At 45.7% G+C, this 24,522-nt stretch overlaps 1 protein-coding gene across 1 annotated transcript; it reads right to left on the bottom strand.

The window, feature by feature from the left end:
• Positions 1-7,154: 7,154 nt before the first annotated feature.
• On the bottom strand, positions 7,155-17,040 carry LOC146185580 (high-affinity choline transporter 1-like). Its single transcript, XM_084607865.1, has 9 exons — positions 16,908-17,040; positions 15,200-15,360; positions 14,811-14,963; positions 13,381-13,510; positions 12,835-13,052; positions 9,515-9,786; positions 8,309-8,441; positions 7,644-7,872; positions 7,155-7,270 (listed from the first exon to the last, which is right to left on the bottom strand). Exons 1-9 carry the CDS (start codon positions 17,038-17,040, stop codon positions 7,155-7,157), a joined length of 1,545 nt encoding a protein of 514 aa, XP_084463991.1.
• Positions 17,041-24,522: the final 7,482 nt, after the last annotated feature.

The raw sequence follows: 24,522 nt of genomic DNA on the forward strand, positions 1-24,522 counted from the left end.
ATACCCACTGTTCCGCGCACTGCCGGTTCTTGAAGCTAGGCTTTGACGGATCTCTCAAGCGCTGTGCGTTGCGTTCGATGCATCTTTGTCTTTGCCAGCGCGTGTGAGCTCGTGTCCCATTTAGGCAGACGCACATGATTCTGTCTGGGAAAACCATTTATAATCGAAAAAATAAAATAAAATAAAGAGGTGTTTCGATGTTATGTATTCCTGGTTCCTTCTTGGAACGCAATATTATTATTATTTTTTTTTGCCGTGTTCAAGCTCACTAGCCCAGGAATGACCCAAAACATCGATTTATTTCTCACCTAAAAAAGACGAAAACCTTAATGCGCAACACTGCTGTGGCTGTTAGAAATGCCCTTACAAAGACTTAGTTTGCGCTTGTCTTCTGCGGTTATTCTGTCTCTTGGCTCTTCTATGCTGGCACGTACCGATGGAAATGTTTGCTTTGCCATGAAAAATTTCGGTCTAGAATCAAAAGGTTTTGCAACGTACCAGGATTGTTATAATTCTTCGTCCGTTATTTTCGACACTCTCTTCTTGTTGCTTCTAGCTATGTTTGATTTTTCGCTCCTTAATCTTACAAATTAAACTCACTAATGCCCAGTACCATCCTGAACCATCCCTGCCACTGAACTTGATTTGCTCAAATTTCTAAAATCTCATTTCTGCAGTATGCAATCTAAGAAATTGTAATCACCGCCTGGTCATGGCCAATCTCCTCTGGGGTATAAGCACCATTTGTTTTAGGGCAGCAACAACAAGTGGTTCTGGCAACAGTAGCAGCTAACAAAACATTGACGCCGTACTATGATTGGCTTAGTCCGATGTAAGTTATAGCGTCAAGCAGTACACCCTACAGCCCCTGGTTTGACATGCTTGCTGGCAATGAATCGCCGCTGCAGTCAGCAAGAATCTAGCTTCCCAGAACACATCTCAGCGTTCAACCAGAAAAATAGGAATCATGAAATCTAATGCCCATCACCTATTTCAGCGGGTCACACTTACGTTAGGTCAGGAGTCCGATAAGCCCGAGAAATGACACCAATGCCACAGAAGCAGCAAGGACATTTCCATTACATGAGTAAGTCAGACACATCGTTTGGCGCTCGTTGCTCGATATGACGTCGTCGCCTCTGTGTCTATATGCGGCGTATGACGTGGAAAGAAAACTGAGAAAACTTCGTTACACTACTCGAACAAAGGCAAGCAGTACTTAAAGCTACGTACAAAAACGTTTAATCGACGCTACCACTAGGTCACGCTGGACGCCAAACGCACACATAATAGGACAAATGACGCAACTGCCTATTATGACTGCAGAGGTTTCCATGTCCTATATACTTCGCTAGAAATATATGCTGTTCATTTCTATTTAGTAATTAAGAGACACCGAGGATTATCTTTGTGCGCAAAAAAGCCCAGTAACAATGCGTGGGGAAACCCTTGTGCACTCAGTTATCAGTGTCAACCCAGTATAATTAGATGAGTTCTTATATGAGGACATGGATATATGACACTGCGGCAAGGGTGCCACCGCAGACATGTTATGACGTCATTATAGTACGGCATTCCGTGACGGAAGAGATAAGCTCGAGCTCCACTTTAGGCCACCGACTTTTCATCCACGCTAAAGTGTGTCGGGAGAGCTTAAATGTCATGAAACAGAACAGCTAGCTTCAACAACATGTAACATTTTATTCTGTACCTGCTTCACAGAAGCCTCCTTCGCCTACCTGCATTCACGGCAATAATGCATCTTCATTTTCTCTGCTTTTTCTTACCCGTATTTAATGACAGGAAAGGAAATGCTCGCGCAAGAAAATATTAGAAATAAACTTGGTTAAAAGATATCCGAATTTTACATCTTGTTTATCTTAAAACGCTACACACACGCTATATAGTGAACACGTGGAACCCACATTCATGTAGAAATCGACATTCGCGAACTGACCCAATTAAATCTACGTTGTAGTTCAACATCGTGCCATTCTATTCGGGAGGAAGGGACTGGGGTATACATGGTGCCTTGCCACACCCTGAGCGACCACCTATTAGCATAATACATTGCCAGCTTGCTCTATAGTGCGGCAAGACACTTAATCGACTTTCTGGCGATTATAAGAGATCTTCCGCAAATAACAGTTTGGGTAGGCGCTGCACGAACCTGATAGACCCGCATTTAGAACAGTATTAGCTCTTCCAACTGAAGATGACACGAAAACAACGTTAAAGCGGCTATCTTTGAATTTATGATAAGATTCCGCAACTAAGAACAATTGAAGAACTGTGCATAACAGTCAGTGTATTTCCGTTTGGTTTGAAAATGAACGTATGTTTTTTCCTTGTTTCCTGCGGTCTTGCCAGTATCCACCGTCTGAGTCCAGTGACGCAACCGCTACGTGACGAACATTTTTTTATGGCATTTCGAGCTGGGCACATCCAGAGCTGAGCAGCGGTATTGTCTCGGAATAAACTGTTATCGCTGACGCACAACGCTTCCTTTTGTATTAGGAGAAAGCAACCGTCTGGTGCGGTCACTTCAGAGTAACTTTTATGCGACAAAAATAACACGAACATGCACAAGAAACGAATAACTGCTAACTTTTCACGACTTTTCTTCAAAATGGAACTTCCTGGTGGCTTGGGTCGCGGCTAGGAGGAAGTAAACCTATAAGCGCTGAAGGCCGTCGTTGCAGGTGCTCGAGTTTCTTCAAGAAGCACGATATTGCCAACGTAGGCCAAGGAACTTTAGATACGGCGCCTGAGATAACCAAGGATCGGGAGTACCAACAAATAATAGGCCTTGAAAAGAAGCCAATGTATTTAGGCCACTAGTAAAATAATGCTTTACAGAGCATTTACGAGGCAATGGATGACTCCGAAAAAACAAATAGAAGAATTATAACAATAGTTGGCCATGGTAAGTCCTGGCTATTGAGAGTTACGCCGAGGTCTTTCTCCGCCTCCTCGCCAGGTGCGTTGTTCACTTGCTACGGGTTTCTGAAAGAAAGCAAAAAATAAATTCGATGAAATGGGCATCTTTTTGGCTTGTTTAAAAGACGAAAAATGATTAATTAGTTGATTCAAGCAGAAAAATTGCCAATTAACCGAAGAGAGGTGCGTTAACTCAGTGTGCAGGTTGAGGGAAAACATCTTTGAGTCATTAAAGCTGGTATTGGACGTCGCATTCACTGTTTATTCAAACATTATTGCTATTTGCGTACACCTATAGGCGTGAACCAGTCGGCATCTTCCTGCTATCGATGATTTTAACGTTCACAAAGATCTCAGATACAACGCCCACACCTTTTCTGACAAGGTTTCTGTACTACTATGCGGCGATCGATCGCCTTATCCGCTCAGGTATGCGTAACACTCTTATATATCTTGTTACTGACTTTCTGTGATGCGTGGACATTGCCAGTTTGCTCGGGTTGCTCAATGCCCCACACAAGCGTCGCCAATACTTGTAGTTTTGCTTCTTGAAAGTGATCGCACTTCGATTATTTGATTCAAATGACCCGACACGATCTTCCCAGTGCACTGCACTAGTACACAGCACACTGATCACTACGGTACGAGGCACTGATGTGACCCCAAGAAGAAATTGTCAGACCATTGTAATCATCGCTGCAACTGACTGGTGGTTACTGGGTAGGCTTTGCTCAGTAACAGAATGCGGTTCAAATTCTACCCGGCTAAGAGTTACGGCGTTTCTAGGTCAAACATGGCCGTTCTATGGCGGCTGACGCCTGTTATTTGCTAGATTGCGTAGAGCCGTCCCGTTGTCGCATCACCCGTTTGGAAACCCAAAATTGGGGCGACACTTAATCTCTACCTTGAAGGGTATGGCGCGATAGTGTCAAAGGCTCCCGTATGGAGGTTTGTCTTGCCAGTCCTGTTTTGAGTACATGAGTACATGCACTTTGCTACTCGTATATCCCTAATTTGTGCCTCTATTATCCCGCACATTCTTATCAGCGTACAGTCGTTTGCGAAAGATCACCCGACGTAGATGGAAACACCCGCTTTAACGAAGCCGTTCCTGCTTCATCGAACGTACCTGCTTGGCCTAGGGGTAGCGTATCTAACACGGCGTCCAATGATCCTCGAAGGCTGCCATCCGATCTCACCCTTCAATCTCAAAACGTGATGTCGTTTCATGTGGTCAAGGGACGCCACACAACCAGACGGCCAGTCAATACACGATGACCATTTCACCAGCGGACTAACACCCACATGTCAGGGTCATACCCTTGGTTTTTCTCTCACAACGCCGACGACAACGACAACGCCGTATTTTCTGAGGAACGTGCCGCACCTTTAACGATATCCCGCCAAAAGTTGCCACTAGCGAGTGTAACATATCAGTAACCATCAAGACCATCAGTGACCATCAGCCATAATCAAACATTTTTTAGAGGGCCAGCACAGCCCACACGTAGCGCGTGTCACGATGTCGACGGCTGGGTCTACGATGGTTATCCCGTGAGAGCTGGCATGGCTCCATAATCTGTTTCCTCGATGACTTTATAGATGCCTTGCCGCCACGGGTAACTTCGTGCCCAAGCTTCATGGCCACAATGTCATGGTGATCTTGTGGTATAGTGATTTAACCTGATCCTATTATATTGCCTGCATAAACATTTCCAACCATAGATTCTGAGTCATTCATGAATAGCAAATCTTGCTGTTTTTCTACAACAGTTACTGAAGTTGTAGTTTGAATGCTCTACTATAGCTCGTCCGATTGCTACGCAAAACCTTCTAGCTATCAGAGGCAGTTTTTGGAAGTATCTGCCTAGAACTTGAAGATGTCTTCAGGAATGGGCAGTTTCTCGATTCTGTCTGAACAGGACCAATCTACTGAATGCATCTGCATTCAGTCAATTTGTTCGTATTTAAATACTGCTCATAGCTAAAAGTTCAGACACCATTCAGTTAGTAGAAAGTATCGGCGGCGCCGGACTTTGTGGCCCATGGATGCCTAACAGAGGTTGCGTCCTGCAGTGTACTTCATAAGCGAATCCACGGCTACATACTTCCACAACTAGTCCTTCCGAATCAAGTTGAGCAAAATTTCGCTCTGCTTTCTGGTCCAGTTGGTAGTCTTGTGTACTAATTCTTCAAGTTAACGCATGCACTTCTGGTACTCTCTGCTGTATCAGAAGTGCATGATTAAAAATGGATAAATGGTTCCTGCCGGGAACTGTGTGCTTGTGCGATGCCGGCACCCGCCCCGGAAACAGACGCATCGCATGACATCAGGAGCTCTTTAGTTTCATTGTAGTGTACGCCTAACAATAAGAAATTGCTTTAACTTATGTAAAGATTTTTGGTGCTTTAACACACACTTCTGCTTCCCATCATTCAGTCTGCGAAAGTTTATGCATTACTTCTACTTTCAACCTTTCTTCAAGAAAACGACCATAAAAGTCAAGCAGCATGCCAGAGATGACTCTAGGGCTTGCTCATTTGTTGGTGCGAGTGCCTCAAGTATTGCTTGGGCTCAGCTGTCCCTTGTGACCAAAGTATACTGTTCGGATACTCTAAACTGATACTTGAACTTGTTCAGGTGCGTTTAGACTGTGTTCACTGTCAAGAGGTCTGCTGCCGTTTTCTTAACAGGTTTGTGTCACAGTGGGTCGAACACTTTCATCCTGCAGGCAGCAGAACACATTTTTTACGGCGAGCAGTGTTAAGCTGTTTCTTTTTCGCCGTTTTTGTCGTATTGCAATAGTCACCACAAATATGTGCGCTCCCGTTTTCTTGCGCACCAAGACCAGTAAAAAAAGAAGCGTAATCAAATTGATGGGATCTCTCCGAGATTCAGTCGTTTTGAAGATAAGTATTTACTTAAACTGCTGAACGGAGTGCACACGGTACAGGACGGGTGTTGAGAAATTTAGATTTTGCTTTGCTTTCTATGTTATTTCAGGGATGGACTGGGGCTTCCAAATTCACCGTAGTTGTCGTGGATAAAATAGCCCCGAACTCTTGCGTGAACTCTGCAGTGTCAGACCCACTCGTTGTTAAAGTTTGGTGAGTGCCACTGGCCTCGATGCCTTATGGTTGGTGTCCGTTGTCGACGGTTGATTAGCCGGTAGAGGAAGGTTTCTTTTTCTCCAGCTGTGTACTGCGCACCACTATACTATTAGCATCAGATTGTCGGAGGCGAAGTGGATGAAGTCGTTTTTACACTAGAAACTTGGCTTTATGCAAGACATCACTGGATAAACCTCCGCCGAATTGGTCATTCAATGCGATGTTTGGACACCTATTGGCAGAGTGGCATCGATACCCGTGTCTTAAATACATCCGGTGTTTTATTCTGAAGAACGATATGTAGAACGCAGACGTAACATCAAAAAGACGTACTGTATGTCTTTTATTTTTATGTGTGCGCGTGTGCGCGTGTACACGCATCGCCTGCGCTCTTCTTCCTCTTTATAACAACGTGCAAGTAATATTAAAGTAAGCGCTTGATTCACACTCAAGAAAGAAGTTTGCTTTTGTGTACGTTCGTATCTCAAGTTCACAGCACAAATGAGCGCTTAGCAGGATCCCACCTAATTTTCCACTCAAATTAGTGCACGGTCTCACTAGGAGCGGCGTATCTGTTCGTGCTATCGCAGCAGTAAAGTTTTGATTCTGCACTGTGATGACTCGGAGGGGATCCGCGGACGAACTACAATGCTAAGAGATGGTGACGTTGGCCTTTATAGCCGATATGGTCACACATCAGTGAACTGGACGTATGTCATTTTTTTGTCCAGTTATACGTACACTATCACACTGTGACCTCTTGTTCGCAGTTATTGCCCAATGTTGCTGACACATTTCAGGTAGGCATCAGACTAGGCTGTTAAACAATTGTCTTTTAATTCAAGGGAGTAATCAACTGTACCAAAGAAAAGAAATCTGGGGCATGGCAAACCGCAGGGGAACATGCAGACCGTTTACGAAGTCAGAATATCTTCAAATACGGTTTCATTAACGAAATGCGCTAGCAGTATACTGTTTTATCAACGCCTAAAACCAGTATGACCAGCAACCTACCTAGGTATTTGAAATGCAGAGCTAACGCCGAACAGCATACTGTATCTTCTTCGGTTTCCTCTCTGCGTTGCCGGAATAGACAAGCCGGCCTACTGACCGACGGGCCACTGAAGTGGCGAAGGCACCGTCAGCTCTGGAGCGCTGTAGGAACGACGCTCACGGAATCCGTCACCTTCACAAGCCAGGGACATGGTTCCGATGCGAGCTACAGCAAAATGAGTTAGATGAACGACGTCGATCACTGAAAAGAATACCTCACATAGCTTGCTATTCGGAGTGTTTACACACATTTTGAACTGTATGTATAGTAGTAGGTAAGCAACGTAGACGGATCTACATCAACATCGCAATGAGTTCCTTGCATTTATAGTACATCATATCGCGGCAATTCGATGTACGTCGACCTCGACACGTGATGAGCGTGAATTTGCTTAATAATAAAATGATAAAGAAAATAAAAGGAGGACGGAGAATCTTCCGACTTTCCATTTCCCCTTCGTGACGAGGAAGTGACCACGGTAGTTGCAGTATATTTTTCAGGTGTGAGCATGAAGGCCAGCAGGCCAAGGCGCACTGACCTGGCTGTACACAATCAGAGGCGTGGTAATGACCGGCTTCAAAGAGCGGCCGCGCTTCCGGGCCCACTCGTGGCTTCCTTTCGCCCTCAAGCAGCAACCGAGGCACCCTTGATGGCAGGAACGAAGCTCCTGAGGTGGCCTGGTTGAAGTAGCCTCTTGGCTGGTGCCGAACTGTGGCAGAGCTCGAGGCCGAGAAGCATTCGAAGACGTCGTACTTGGAAGGAATTCGCTAGGCACGTATACGTAAATAAACGAGAATTTAGTGCCCATGCTTCCCAGCATATACGCTTTTTTTTCTCAAAGTGAGTGCTACATGGGGAATGTTTCCTGTGAACTCATGTGAGGAAATGAAAGCTCTCAAAGTATGGGGTGAGGACGTCTGCAAGGTCTATCAATCTTTGTATCTCTCCAGGACCACCAGAAATGAAGGAGTCAATTTTTTCTCTAATTAAATACTTTTATAGCTGTGCTATGCGCATAGACACTATGTTTACCGCTCCCTGGTTCAATAGCTCGGACGATACTGTATGTGCTAGTAGCACATAAATGATACAATACGTAAAATATACAGTGCCGAGCAGCAGGCCAGATTTTAATCATTTCGGCCAACCTCTCTACCTTTCATATCAATAAACACATCTATGAGCGATAATACGTTTTATCACCAGGTGAGTGAAGAGCCACTTGAAGAAGAGGGAAGTTCCGATGACGGTAGCCAAGCAGGTCATCATTGCCATGGTTCGAACTGGGTAGTGCTGCCCTTCCGACTTCTCTAGATGGAGCACCTGCCTGTTGTCGCTAAAGGGATAGAGAAAAAAAAGGGGCTAAATACGGATATCATAGATGTAAGAAGCTACTGAGCCCTGCTCTTCTCAAAGAAGCGTTTGCGAAAAATTAACAAAACTAGTGCAGGGCTTCTGTCAGCGGCGACAGGCCACACATAATAATTTCACCGCTGTTACCTACGACCAATGAAACTAAATTAAATCAGTCGATTAAACGACCGATATTCTACCGTGACTGTTTTCTGTACGGAATCTGTACGGAAGCCATCTGATGATTTGAAAGCTCAATATTTAGAACGCAGTAGTGAGCTGAAAAGTGAATGAGGGCGTGGACATGCTGTGGTTGTGCTCAGGCACATCATCGGTTAGTCATGGTGCACGAAGTACGACGAATATACTGCTTGGTCCATTTTCTCATGCTTATCGCGTCAATACAGCATGACCGGCATACTGAACAAGCAGAACTCCTCTGGAATGAGAATGTAGAGCATAGCCATGTTTCGAGAGAGGACATAGAGCATCCGAATTCTAATCACAGCTCCTATCTGAAGCTAAGTCCTAATGACGTTCACCCCATTAATAAATGCCTGCAGTAACACAACCTTCACTTTTTCATATTAATCAAACATCGTTGCAGTGTGATACTTTTAACAAAAATATGATGTTTTATTTAATGCTGAAGCTCGCCGTATGCGTGTTCCTGCCATTATTTATGGGCTTGTTTTGCCTGAACACGCCAAAGTGTTGCATGCTCAATCCAGTACTCCTCTTTTTCCAGCTCTCTTGCTTTTCTTCTTCTGCACGCAGTGATAACACGCTGGAAGCTACAAGAGAAACTCCTGCTCACTAATCTATGTCTTATGCTATGTGCGCAATGCGCCTTCACTTTTTCAGTTTCGTCATTTTAACGCCGTTCATCCCTTCTCTAATGTTGCGGTTACCGAATAGGTTGAATTGCCGTAAACAGTCATGTAGGCAATCATCTCATGCAGCCGTGGAGCCGTTGTTCCAAGGACCGAATTAAATAGCAAAAGTGGGCATGACCGATGCTCTGGAGGTTGCCTTTTAATGAAGTGGTTCATGTACCTCAGCGGGCCCGATGTCCAGCTGTTGTCGAAGCTGTTCGCCCTGAGTGCGACTCCCACAACGTATCCCGTCAGTGCCCCGTAGGTGTTGCAGTGGTCGCGCAAATAGAAGACCGACAGCAGGTGCGGAAAGAGGACGATGTAAACAAGGTCGGCCGACAGGGACCACAGCGCACGCAACACGTTGACATCGGCGCTGGTCAAGTAGACGGCGGTTATGCCAGCGACCACAACGCTCAGGCGCATGACGAAGTCCACCTCGTAGTCAGATGCCTGTTTGCACATCAGATTGGAAGGTAAGGCGCCACACTTAACTGCCGAGAAACGCTGCCATGAAAGTAATATCTGCGCAGAGGGGCCAGCAACAAATTTGTTTTGCTGATTGACAGAAGCAAGCAGTTTTTTTTTAATCGATATTTATTGCTTCAGGGCATCACCAGGGTATGAGACTAAAGATTTAGGCATGATATAAGACCAATATTATTCCGGAAGAAACAAAAGAATAAGCATGTTCATAATACGCTTCATGCATGCAATGCGTTCTTAGCTCTTTGGACGCTGATATTTGTTAAAGTATGCCGCTCATAGCAGTGCTTTCTTTATTTCAGATCAGCGTTTCGTTCTTCACGTCACAATCGAGCTGGTGTTTTTAGCCACGCAACCAACGCAATGAACAATTTTTTTTTCAAAACGATGAGTGGGATAATATGCCGTCCGCCATTTTTGTACTGATGTATTTTGCCGCCAAGATAACATCAATCTTTTCTTGCGATACGGTTAATATAAAAATTCTTCCATGATATTTTGTGTCTTTTCTTTTAAAGTCGCGGTATTTCGATGGTGCTGTCTAGGGAATTACGACATTAGGACTACGTAGTTTTCGACGTACCTGCCGAAAATTAGCCACCAGTAGTTTGCGCTGAAAAACTAATTATCTTTCTTAAGATGTAGATATACTACTTAGGGAAGAACTATTTTAGATATAAGTAAAATATGGTATCCGTAAAAACAAGATTGTGCTGGAATCAAGCTTACAGCATGGGGTAGTGTCTATTCAGTGATATCACGCCCGATTACTTTATGCGCACCATTTGTCAGTACACATGTGCTCCACGGAGCTTTGCAACATTCGTTGTTCATTGCAACGTAATGTCCTGCCGCAATTAGACACATGTTCATCCTGTTGGAGCACATTCCTCTTGCTGTTTAGGGGCGCACACTGCAAAGCACTGACATATCTGTACTTGGCTTGTCGGCTTAAGGTCAGCTGATTTCAGGCACCTTGCGGATAATTCAATTGACTGGCCACGTGGGGGGGGGGGGGGGGGGGGGGGGGGGGGGGGGGGTAAATCCGATCTGGCGACCTGCACGTGGTCCCCCCTGCACGTTGAGTGGGCCAAGGTGGTTTCGGCTGCCTGGCTTTGCTCAATGACTGACAGCCAGCGGTCGGTATGGGTTTAGTCGGGGTCCATACTGAGGGGTGGCAAATCCCCGGGGAGTCCCCAGCGTACTCCCTTGGTATTGTGAGCATGCCATGTACACGTTAGCCCGTTGCCAGAAGAGGCGGCAGGTCCAGAGTGGGTCTGGGCGGGACGCGTGTAATCCGGAAAATTGAGTCCAGTGTTCGAGTCGGTTGGCAAGCCAAGGGAATGCCCTGCCCGCTGCCAAGGGAACGGCGGCGTAGCTGCGGAGTACGCAAGGAAACGCAGCTAGCTGATTTCGGATGCTGGGCTCTTATTAGAGTCCAGTATTGAAGTCGGTCGGCAGGCCAAGAGAACGCCCTGCCCGCTGCCCGGTGGAGTAGCTGTGGAGTACGCAAGGAAACGCAGCTAGCTGACTTCTGATGCTGGGCTCTTCTTCAGTACACAGGTTGGTCGGCAGGCCAAGGGAAATCTCTGCCCGCTGCCGAGGCAAAGGTGGCGTAGCTGCGGAATGCGGTTAGAAAACGCAGCTAGCTGACTCTGTATGTTGGATCGCAAATTCCCCTCGTGCCTAAAGGCATTACCCTGCCGCAAACGTATTGGTTTTCGTTGCCGAATAGAAGGGTGCCTCGACAGAAGCCTGGTGGCTGAAGCGAACCAATCCTGGGCTCTGTGGAACTCACCCTTTGCTTGAAATAGCGAAAAAGACAGTAGAGAGTAGCTAAACGCTAGTAGGACCGAAACTTGGGAAAAGACTGGTGGAAAACAGGGGAAGCGCCTAGTACGGAAAGGCCTAAAGGCTAAGTACACACCCTGAAAGAGGTGGCCGGGAGGGAGTAGGGGCACAGAACAGTGTTAAAGCACTTAGTAATGCCCTGAAAGTGACCGGCACAGGTAGGGGGCGGGAACGGCGTGATAGCTGACCTCACGCGGGAAGCATCTTTTGTAAGATGCACGGCCCTACAGCACGAGGCGGACATAAGTATTTTGCAATGGATGGGAGTAAAGCGAACTGAACGCTGATCAATATAGCTTCCAGCATGCACTCTCGAGCGATTATCGTGGAAGAGTATCCGTCAGTGTGCGCCAGATTAAAGTCTGGTCACTTGCCGAGGATCTTGGAGTAAGGATGAACGCAAGCGAAATCTACCTCTCTAGTACCTCAACTAGAGTCAGGGGGGGGGGGGGGAATCGGGCTTGGGGGACGGGGAACCTCAAAAGCGGCTTCATGAATGGTGCCTGTCTCAGACGCCGGAAACCCGGCAAGCGCCTTGTGGTGGTTAATGATCGTAAGGCTGAGGGCCGCACATTCGGCTAGGAGCGAGTGCTCGTCCTCTACGGAGGCCCGAAAGGGAGCTCAACTCGAATTGTCTGGCAGTCAAAATCCTACGCTGCCCACATTCCCCTCCAAGTTCCCATAACCCTATCCTCATTCCTACTTCCCCTTCTCCTACAACCTAGCCCTTCCGCTACTTCCGAGGGGAGATACGTGGGGTCTCCCCAGGCCCGCTTCCTCGGCTGTGGGTCGCTTTAGTAGCATTCCCCATTTTATTTAATAATTTACAATCAAACATTTTTGTCCGGAGGGACCTGTTCATTTATATCTCCAATTCTGAAACTTTCTCTACCCGCGATACATTAGTGGTGCGGGAGGAGTCTGTCTTTGGACTCCATCTTACCAAATGACTGGCCACGTAGGTCCTTCGGCCACCGATTACAAGCCTTTCCAACTGTAATTATAATGGCAGTGTGAACGTGTGTTGACAAACAGCGGGAGACAGCTCGAAAGTGAGCATTAAGCGACTCGGGACATTTAATAAGCGACGCGAGTAACGTATTATGAATCTAGGAGGTGCAGCGGCCACGCCTCTAACCCTCGCGCAAGAGCGACGATGCTAACCGTGGTTCTGAAGATGGCCTTGTATACGTTCCAGGCGAACATGGATGCCACACTGAGAGTTGACGAACCGACGGACGACATTGCGGCAGCCGACACAGCCGTGAGTCCCACGGCAGAGACTGCTGGCGGGCTCATGTGGCGCAACGTCAGAGGCAGGAGCATCGAGACGCTTTTGTTTTGGAAGAGAAGCGTCTGAGTCTCGTTGCCTACCGCGGATTCTGCGAGCGCGCAAAAAGGGAAAACGCTTTGTCGATGTCACAGCGTCGAGTTGTCTTGTGATGCATTGGCATACTGCAGTAAGAGAGATACATTGAGTGGCGCTGCTATTTATGATCACTAATTTTAATCAGAATGATTCCTGAATGGTTACAAGAAGCACCACCGCTGTGCTTCTGAAATAAAAAACTCAGTAAAGATGATAAACATGGCAGCAAAGGAGTGTTGTAACTTTAGAATTATGAAGAATTTAACGTTGGAAAGGTACGTGATGGCTTCGCGAGTGACACCATCCGTCATTTGTTCGCCACATGTTATCTTCTAACTCACCTTCAGCTTTGGCGACGGAACCTATGATTATCGCAGGCACCGCTGCAAGGATACAGCCCAGCGCAGTCACGTAGGAGGCTTGCTCTGCCTCCAGGGGCGTTCGACAAGCTAGCACCCTCTGAAAGTAGACCTGCAAGCGTGTCGATCGCCCCGCCGACCGGAAAAGAGAAAGAAAATACTCAATCCGAGGGCTGGCAAGGATTTTCTTTACTGAAGCCCTGTTGACGACTATAACGTTCACATTAACAAGGTTGATAACTTCTCTTACGAGGATACATAAGATATGCGCAACTGGAGTTATAGTTTTGGTTGGAATAATACTTCAGTGCACCGGATTATTGCAGAGGTGATAAAAAGATGAACAATTCCTGTCCTGCAGCTTCATGCAGAGCGGGAGGCTTGAAACCGAATTGTTTGAAACACTGAAAATGAAACTGGTTCTTTTTAGAAGTTAGAAGTTCGAATTCGGCTCGAGGATCAAGTTTTTATAATTGGCGACGGTGTCATAACGATGCGACGCTCCAGCTTGTGCTGCTATCTGTATTGGTTGGATAATGCTATGTATAGAAAGCTTGCTACCCTGACCCCTTGATTCGGCGGCTTCATTTCCCAATATTTTTAAGAACTAAGCATCATTCAAGTCGACTTTTCGGTGACGCACACCTTTAGGAAAGAACCATTGTCCTCGTCGCTGTTTGTAGGCATAAGGGAAGTTTGCAAACGGCGTCACGCGGCTGGATGAGCGGCTCGAGCACAAGTTTGCTATTTTGTTCACTGAGATTTGGAGCGATTCACTAAACTTTTTTTTTTCTATTTCTTTACGACAAAGCAGTGCAATTATAGATGTGCTACGCCTCAGGAGATAGCAGGATGTCGGAATCATATGGAACATCTGCGCTCTCGAATGGTCTGGGATGTGCCTCCTTCCTTCATGTGTTCAATGTAAGCTTGTGCATGGCTATACTTGTGATACTTGCTGTAGAGCTCTCCCCGTCACTTCTCCGCTGGAAAGGGCGATGGGCTAAAATTAATATTTACTTTGAGAGGGCTGTGCGATCTTTAGAATGTGGCGCTGTTTTTTTTTTCTCTCTCAGTGGATCGTTTATATACTTTATAGCTATCTCACTACGGCGTTGTACTGACAAGATGAAAAAAAAAAAAACCTCGACAGGGAAGTTTGAGTCCTTTGCAGCCACAGACATCAGCATGCTAGGCTGTGTAAAAGAAAAGCTTTATTTTAGCTTGAACTTATTTCTAGACTGTGGAATTCAACAAAATTTATTGGTGGCCCTAGGCATCTTTACAGAAAACTGCAGTCTAGAATGCACACTAAGGCCACTGCCGCTAACATGATTGACTCAAACGCTAAGAGCTTCGAGCTAACTGTGGCGCTAATATTATAATGTAGGAACAGCAGGCAGCATCAGTACCTGCCAAGGGACACCGCCCAGAATCAGCGCGAACAGGTTGTCCAAGTATGAAATGGAAAGCTCCGTCGTGGTGAAGCTGCCCAGCCAAACGCCGGTAGAGTAAGTCGCCTCAACCACGTGCTGATTGAAATACACGAATGGAACGCAGAACCACTGCAAAATGCGAAGCAGACAAGCCAGAGGAGGCTATCACTGTGTTGCATATCATGGTAAAGTGCCTGCAAACGCCTATTGCTATTAATCCACGTTTGCAACATTTGGGACCGTTTGCGTTTTGAGGTTGTAGCAATAGCTAGTAGATGAGTCCAATAGAGGAGGTCTCTCCACTCGTCATAACGCCGTGGGATGGGGTGTAACAATGGACTACGAAATTTAAGAGAGAGCCTCACCATGCCTAGAAACATGACGATGAGCTGTACAGTGTCTGCATGGACTACCGCAGTGAGGCCGCCCACGAAGGTGGTGAACATGAGCAGAAAGGCCGGACCCATGGTTGCGTTGCTGCCGGCGACCCGCAGTAAGACATCGGCGGCAGACGCTGCAGTGATGACTAGACGCAATTAGCGCTCATAAAGTGGTCCCACTTTATACAGGGCGAAGCGAATACCACGCGGTAATAGGCGGATACACTTCATAGCGTCGTCATTCTGCTGTCAAACGACACTGGCAATAAAGTTACGTAAAGACAATACGTAAACTTGGAAGGAGGATTGACAGCGTTAAAGATGGGAAGTGCTTACGACTGTTTGTGTCAGTTTTCTCCGGGGGATCAATCCTACATTCCCTATTGATAGGTTAGTTGCAGCGCTCCTATACCGCGCTGCACTAGCCGTTGTCGCTATCCCATTTCAGACAGGCGTTGATTGGTCATCACACTGTACCGAATCCTATACATCTACCCAGAGACTTGAAAAAAGCGAATCAGAGCAGGAATGGTTACCGTATTTCGCTCTCCTTCCGGTCATCGGACTAGGTGAAGGGGCAGCTGTTAAGAACAGTACTCTGTTCTGCGACTTCGACGTCGTCAACCTTACGCCGGTCAATAATGACCGTGGCACTCCACTGCATTGGTCAACAAACGCGGTGGCATCGTGCGTTTGTTGATTGGTCCACAACTCCAATGGGGTGGTGCCACGTGTGACATATAACTTCAACGCGCCCTGACAGTGCTCCACGCTTAGTCGTCCGAACGCAGTGGCGTCATGAATGACAGCATAATGGCGTTAGGCGCACCCTGCCCGAGAAGACAAATAATAAATAAAGATTATATATTCACCAGCACAAGCAACTGTCGCTGAATCTCCTGAATTTTTTTCGGAACATGCGTAAATATTTGGCAAGTCGTTATTAGCTTAACGTCAAGGCAGTGCAAAGTGCCCTGGTATTGTGTTTTCTATGTTCGAGACAAACTATACGAACCTTCTAGTGCAAATACAATGAGCTCCATTTTCCTTTTCATTGCATGCTTATGCGACAACGGCGTACCAAACTCAACTGCTGCAATCCACATGGTGAAATGAAACCAGAAAAAGGTGTAAACTTCGCTGCCTTTCTGTCCTTAGCATCGTAGCATCGTCGATAGCCTGAAAGTGTATCTCTAAAAATTTCTAGGAATAGAAAAAAGAATAGCAGGTTATCGTAAATGCTACAAATGAAGTCGGGGTTTGTTATCCTTTTTACTACGGCGGTGATCTTCGTTGATTGTTTTGAGCACCTTTTCTTGTGTTTCGGAACACTTTAAACAACATACAAAACTACAAGGCTAGAAAGTTAGGAATGCTATTTTCGATTTTCCAGGTGTCCTCCCTCGCCCTCAGCGTCACACTTGACTCGCATTGAACTGAAAGCTTCAGAGCTGCCGCATCAAATGGAGGGCCGGGCGCCTAAAACAATGTGCCCGTAACAAAGGTTCACGATTGGCGCGCTCATTATTCCAGCAGTTCTGGCAGCCCAGCGCATGATTGGTCAAGACGCCACTAACCAGTTAGTTGAACGTTACGACGTGCGTACAACTCACTGAATTGCACTCCTGATTTGATGAAGCAGACTTCAGTTTTCAGTTGGTGTCTGCAGTTGTGAGACTTCATGTAGGCTTACCTAGCACCGAGCAGACGACGGCCACCCAGAGGACTTCTGCGAGCAATGCTGGCAGGAATAGCAGCGCCCCCACGAACGAACTGAAGTGCTCCTGAAACGGGTCCAGCATGGTCCTGTAGCCGGCCGAACGCATCTTGGACGCAAACAGTCGACCTCCTGCGATCAAAACGAGGAGTGGTCTCTGTTCACCAGACGAGCTTAACCAGCGTAACCGCGCTCAGCGCATGTTTTCTTCAGGCATCATTAGGTTCAAGAGCCAACGTTGACTACACGCCAAGATTCCAGCATTGCGGAAAGGTTTTAGGAAAGTTTGATAGGGCGTGCTATGAAAAGAACTCGGCTGTGGATTTTAAAAGCCAGAGAACATCTTACGAAGGGGTGGTAGATGTCAGGGCCTGCGTCCAGAAACGCGCTCACGTCGACCAGGTACATTAATGCGTTAGGTGCGTAACATATGTGCGCCTGCACTTGAGTCTTTTTTTTTTTCCTTTTTTCGATCGTACATTCAACGGGGAGCTTCAGATAAACAGCGTGCATATTTTAGACAGACGAGAAAAAAGTGGTTCCCTTCGAGGGGCAATGCATCTTACATGGATGATATTTGTTGCATTCAAAGAAAATACAGTTCTGTAGTCAGTAGAGTAAAAATAAAATGTTTATCCGTGTGCCAGAGTTGTAACCAAGAATCACCGCAGCGATGGCTTATGACCCCAGCATCCACATTCCATGCAGGAGGTACGGGGCTTGCTGGTTATAAAATGATTACAGCTAGCTTCCCTTGGCTTGGTGCTCGGCTTAAGTGGGGCGAAATGCACGGGAAATGGGCATTTGACCCAATACCTTAAACACAAATTTGCCATACGGTTGAAATAATTTACGTGTTCAGTGCTGGCGAATATTTGCCTGATATATTGCCCCACGGTGTGTTTTGCTTACCAACAAGAAGGCTGCAAGCGTAGCAAAGCGGAGCCTGGCATCCAACGAGTCCGTACTTGAAAGCCGCCTCCGTGGTGGTGTTCAAGAACGAGCCGCCTACCCAGGTCGCTGCGACGAACTTGGTGGTTTAGGGGGATGAAATTATTCGATAAAAACAACAGTAGTTTAGATAGAGGGCAGACACCTTGCAGGATGATGAGGATAGCTCTTTCTGGTCTAAGAAAAATATTGTTGTACGAAAATGCTGAGCTTGCCGATTAGAGTTCATAGCACAATTTATTTGCGAGAGTTTTGTGCTTCAGACTGTTGACACAGCAACTGGAAATGTTTTGCACTTAATAATGCAGTCAGCTAGAGCAAATGCTAGGAAGCAGGATCAAGCCTTCCGCTTGAAGACAATCTTTACTTCTTTCAGTTCGGCAAATCGTCGGTGTAGTTATCAAGAAGACGGATAAAATGGCATGCGCTTCCAGGGCATGTAATGCTGGGCTCAGTGCTAAAAAGCTCTTTAGAGCAAAGCCGTCGTTTAGATGATTCCAACAATTGGTTTTCTTTTTCAGCAGTGTACAACTTTTCGATGCATTTAAACATAATGAGTGGTTCGTCAATGTAATTGCATTAGATAGGAAGCGGGATACGCAGCTTTGTGCTCTAGCTGACCGGAAATATTGTTGCATCAGTACCAAATATAAGCTGAAATTTTGGAGAAGATCTGAGAAAATGTTCTAGAACGCGTAATTCATTTTTTTTTTTCGCATATTGTATGAGTGCACAATAACAACCAGTATGAAAGCGTCCTCCCTTTGCTATTTCTAACAACATACGCCACTGGTTTTCTGTGGCAGCATTATTTACTCACTGTGTCAGCAGGACAAACATCAGAATAAAAAAATTTCTATGAATAGAAGTTTTTACCCTTTCTATCTTGCGTGTTCATAAATGTATCTGACAGTACTCCACATTTGCCTCCGTTACTTTCAAAGCAGCACCACACTGATTTTCTGTGACAGTTTTATCTAATCGTTGCGAGTACCGCAAAAAATTTTTAAAGCAAAATTTTTCCGCGCTTCGAAGGCTTAGACCGTTCCCATAAAATTGTGCATAGCAGTATCTTGTATTAGCCCACAGTTGCCTCGAAATTAACAGGTGCCTTAATTAAATACTGAACTTGCTTGGATGGGCTAGCACTGTTTAAAAGTACTGGACCATGCTGCATATCATCCTCCGGTAGGTGTGTACCATCGGGCACGTGCCACATTTTTACGGTCGACGACTTCATCAAGGTCCAGGATGGGCCCCAGCGAAATCGAACCCAAAGATTTGGTAGGGAAGCTCAGATATCTCCGAAACACCGCTCACCAGCCACTTGCTCACCAGTCTGCGTCCCCACCTGCCCATTTACTTATTTAACAAAAGCCACCCTAAAAACACCTCGCCACTCCACCTCCGGCCACTTCCGCTCACCTCCACTCACCTTCACCCCCCCCCCCCCCCCCTCCTGCCCTTATGCAAATTGTACCGCGTCTCGGCGTAGGTAAATTTATTACAACTGTGGTCACTGCGGTGACTACGACTCAGCGCAGAAGACTGAGATCCTACTTATCGTTGTAAGAGCGCAAGTGGGTGCCTTCTGGAGCGACAAAACAGCGCATGCTGTTTTGACGGTTCAGCGCCGTCGTTGTGTGCCTCCTTCCACTCGTCTCTGTCCTTTTGCGCTGCTGCTTAAAACAGCGCATGCTAATTGCCAAGTGGCCAAGTGGCACGACCACGCAAGTGGTCTGAATTCGTATGTGATCGCGGCGGCGACGCTTGGTTAGCACTGATCAAGCAGCCAACTGGAGTAGTAGACGTGATCGCCTTTGCGGCGCGGTTCAATGGGTCACCATGGTTGTGGCGGACAGCAGCCGAAACGTTCCCGCACCGTGCCCTAGGAAATGCCACTCTTTCTAGCCCTGGAGCCAAGGTCCACCGGCAGCCAGCATCGAGACGGAGCCTGGAGCGTTATCTATAGCTTGAGTAGCTGAATCTATATAGCAGTACCGTCACTGTATGATACTGGAATTTTTTAGCCGGAAGGTTGGTTTCTGAAATACCATAATCTTACCAACACTGTAAGATGGTACTGAGTCCGTTGTTTTTCTCGGATCTAGTGTTTTCTAGAAAGCTGGATCTGAGATTCAGGGACGGGATGTAAGTTGGCGTGAACATGCTTACCAAGGAAGAACAGATTATGGTTAGAATGGAGAGACAGCTGTATTAATTAGTGATTCTGATATTTGCGGGGTGGGACAAACCAACCTAGTGTGTGATGAAGTAAGGGGCAGGCGCCATTGCGTTTATTTTCGATTCATACACATCGGCGTGATAAGTTTCTCTAACATTCATAAGGCTGTTTGCACGATGTCATTGGGCTCGACTTGTCCAGAAAAATGTACCATAAAGAGAAAGGTTTAATAGCTAACAACAAGCTGATGCGGAGTAAGATGTGACAGCCTTAGTACGCGATGGCCTCTTAACGTTTATAAGCCTCTGCGAATCCGAAGCTCACACTGATTTCTTATCACCGAAAGAAGCATCGTCTTACTGCCTGCCGATGTTACAAAGATATTTGGTAAACAAGGCTATGAACAGACCTGTCATGGAGCAAGTGCAGGTATACAATCCAACGTCACGGTCGGCGATCATGAACTGCGCTGTTCCTTCATGGCTGTCGTCATCTGTCGCACTGCCAGCAGTATCGGCGGTTCGGCCACGGCGAGATTTGTTCTTGGCTCGAATGGCGACAACTAACACGGATCCGTAAAGGGCCATCAGAAAAATTGGAGCTATCGTGTCAGAGGTAATAGCCATAAGAGCGGGCCTATACTTTCTTCGTCTTCTTCTCCACAGCTTATTCATCCTGCTAGCTTGTGCCACGCGCGAGGTCGTCCTTTTCACAATTCCCGCTGACCACATCCCCAGGATAAATGACCACAAAGTTTTCGGAATGAAATATGGATATGTGATTGGTGAGAGTTTCGCCCAACGGTGAATCAACAAGCTTCTTGCGCAGTATTGGAACGTTTTTCATATGGGGCAGACAGAGCACCTTCAACGTCAGGTAATGTGCCTAAAAAGAATCTTTACGAAGAATATTCGTTTTTTGAACATAACATATCGACCTGCGTAAAGTTTCCATTATTGAGTTTATTTATTCTACTATATCCTTGATCATCCTCTTCCTTCTCTTCTTCCTTCGGATTGCTGCGCCCGGACCTTTTGCGAAAACGACCACTGCACATATTACCCAGAATCCTTTCGTAATGAGCGCAGGTTGCATGTACGAGCCGCCGTAGAGGGTAATTATTCAGTCTATGAAAAATGGCCTCGTTTGAACGTTCCATGTCAATCACAAACGCTTCGGTTTCTGCAACACTGAATGGCAGATTTGTTAACGCGGTCATTCTCATTACCATCAAAAGTATTTATTGTGGAATAATTTTTTACCCGGAGGAGAGGGAGAAAAAGAAAGAACTTGTTTTCTGGTTCAAGTCCTAGCAGGAATATTTAAGCATCGAGTGCTACAATGATAGGAACCCAAAATGGTTCTTGTGCCGATGTCACGATCGATCGACGGCTAAAGTATTAAGAACTGCACAGGATGCACAAAAATGTAAAATTGTTATCGATATTCTTCTAGCAGCTTAATGCTATATGTAACGTTTGTATCGACGTTGTGGCAAATGCGACGAGTATGTCACGCTCCATAGGCTGCGAACGCGGTTGGACTCTTAGTCAGAGTGCTCTGCAAAAACGTTTTGGTTAAGAAGAGTGAGTGTACTGTAAAAATAAAGTCCACCGCGCCATAGGACACTTATGAACATTTCTCAGGACTAAAAACACTGAGCGTGACCTGCAGTGTACTCCACATAAATGTAAGCGGTCCTATGATTTTGCCTTGACTGGTGAGCTGTGATCGAGCTTAAGTCGCATAAATTAATCTTGGGTACATCCATCAAATTTTGAAGTTTTGAGTTCCTGAAGATTAGGATCGCATAACATAAATAACTACCATAAACTCAACAGAAACTTTCCTCACTTTCTCTCTTTTCTTCCTCGATTAAATTTGCAAAGAAGCGTAACATACATTTCGTAGCATTTCAAAGAAATTTGCGGCGTTTATTTTAGAATAGTATTTACATAAAAGTACTTTAAGCTTCTCTTTTGGAATATGAATGAAAATAACCTATTCATAACTTCAAATCAGTGTACTTTACTAGGTTACTCAATGCTCTCTCAGCTCGTAAAATGTCTCCTTGATGCGTGCACTCGGGAAGAAATACCGCTTTTTATGGAATGACAACTATCAGGACTCGATTTATGCTTAATCGTATTTAGCGGGAAAAAAGAGGATTACAAATAAAGGAATTGCACGGTGACTGCCTCACTGCGTGTGCATGCCTGAACCGGGACGCATGAAAAGGAAAGAATAAGTGAAAGGCTGGAAATTGGGAGGATGTCAAGACCTTGGGGTGACCCTCAATATTCGCCTTCAAGAGTATAATGAACGTCATTGCGTTATCAGGTGGCCGTTCGCATCGCGCGTTCCCCAGGTCGATAGTCATTCAGCTTGAACCAGCGAGCCTTCCTGGCTTGTGGAAAGCGTGCCCGTCTCGCAGCCCGGAAGTTCTGGTTTCGATTTCCTCCTCCAGAGAAATTAGCCCACTTTTGTTTCCAAGCTCTAAAACTTCCCATCGGGCACAGTACCTTTCCAGAAAAAAGTGACGTCAATTTGAACGTTTTTTACCGGTTTCTTCGGGATTTCTCGCTGGCGGCCAACGATGGCTACGTCAGATTTTTGAAGACAGGAGCCCTTAACGCTGCCACTCACTAGCACATACCAGTGTGCGCGGGTCAGTTCAAACCACTTGGGCCTAGTCTGCGAAGCCGCAGCTCATCACACACGTCTTAATACATTCATGCAGAGATTTCATTTGTAAAAAAAGGTACAAAAATGACAAAACAACATTGAGTTCTTAAATGCAACTGTTATTGCGCTTTATTTCAAATGACAACATAGCGCAGTCAACAAGAAGATTACAACAAATACACAACGATTAGTACAGTCTACGCAACAGCTGACTGCGCATTTCAAGAGTGAAAGACGACTAGGGTTTCAGCAAGGCACCTAAACGCCGAGACAATTTCGACGCTCTGTTATAAACTGAGCTTTGTTTCAGCATGTTTCAGCGTGGATGAAAGTTTCGTAAGCAGACTTCATAAGCCCTGTCTTGAAATAGCTTAGTATGTAAAGTTATTCGGGAATGGTAACGCAGGGCACAAACAGAAAAGAAAAAGATGGGGAATGCTGCGACTAATGAGAAATTGGAAAAGGGAGGTAGCCCTTCAGTTCTGTGCTTGCGTTTCAACAACGAGACTTTTCTCATCAGATCCTTAATGAAGACAGCTGGCTTTGTTGAAAGTATCAATGATGCAGGCACTAAATTCTCGTTCATCTGCGCAGCTCATGCGGAGAGATGGCGCATAACAGACCGCTCAATTTGCATTCCTCTAGCAGGGATCGTCGATCATGAAGATTTTCTACTAGTTATTCAGCTTGCTGAGAGCTTCGCGCTTGGACGACAGGCTTAGACAATGCCGCGTGATTTTCGCGCCCGACATTTGCGTACTTCAGTCATTCTTACTTCACACTTCGCTCTTCTCTTTCGCCTTTACGTCATCCACTAGCCTCGCTCCGAAGCACGGAAACAGACCGGCATTCTTTGCTGATAAAGTTCTCCGATCGATGTACACAGCTTTATTTCACAACGAGAGCAGAGTTAATTAGGAGTTTTCTTTCAGCGTTAGATAAAGAAGAGGAAGCGATGTAAAATATATCAGCAGACTGCTTGCAAAGTTGATTGTGAAATGATACTTGAACTCTTAGGGATGTGTCCTCCGCAGTAAATATTTATTAGTTTGCTCATGGCAAGGGCCACATATTCTCGAAAAAGAACTCAGATATCAGCATTCGTATCGTATTACGCGTTAATAATGAACATACATCTCTACAAATATGCACTGAAAAAAGGCGCGCACAGATTACTTTTGACATTTCCGAGACAGTGTCGAAGGGGGTTACAACAATCAGAGGCGACATTCTACGGCTTCCATAAAAAACGAAAAAAAAGAAAAAGAAAAAACAATGCATTCATTAAGATTGTGCGGCGTATAGCATTAAATGATTACATTCTTATTTTTTCCTCGTTCTTAGCTGCAAAACATAATAGCTTTCTAAAGTTGCCCTACTGCAATCAGGGTTTTAACAACAACGACAACAAAAAAACAACTAAATTAACGGTATCATATCGGGATCACGTGTGTATAAAATCCTATCACTACTGTTGATTTCAGAGCTGAATATTTTCAAAATAACCACTTGACTACCGAAAAGGTTATTTGCTCCAGCAGCGGGCCAATTGGAAAACGCCTGTAGACATAATGAATGGCAAACAATGCGTTTGAACAACAGAGCAATGTGATCTGACGCACCTATAGATTGCTAAGTGAGGTCTCTCAAGGTTTCACTTCCTAGCTATCTGTCGTTAACTATGATACTGGATTGGACTGTAATGATGTTAACTTCGTCACCTTACGCATATAGCATAAAAACGGCGCATTGACTGCCGCTATTCTGCGA

Source organism: Amblyomma maculatum, chromosome 6, assembly GCF_055883805.1.
Source record: "Amblyomma maculatum isolate TAMU_Amacu chromosome 6, ASM5588380v1, whole genome shotgun sequence".
Classification (NCBI taxonomy): Eukaryota; Metazoa; Arthropoda; class Arachnida; order Ixodida; family Ixodidae; genus Amblyomma; species Amblyomma maculatum.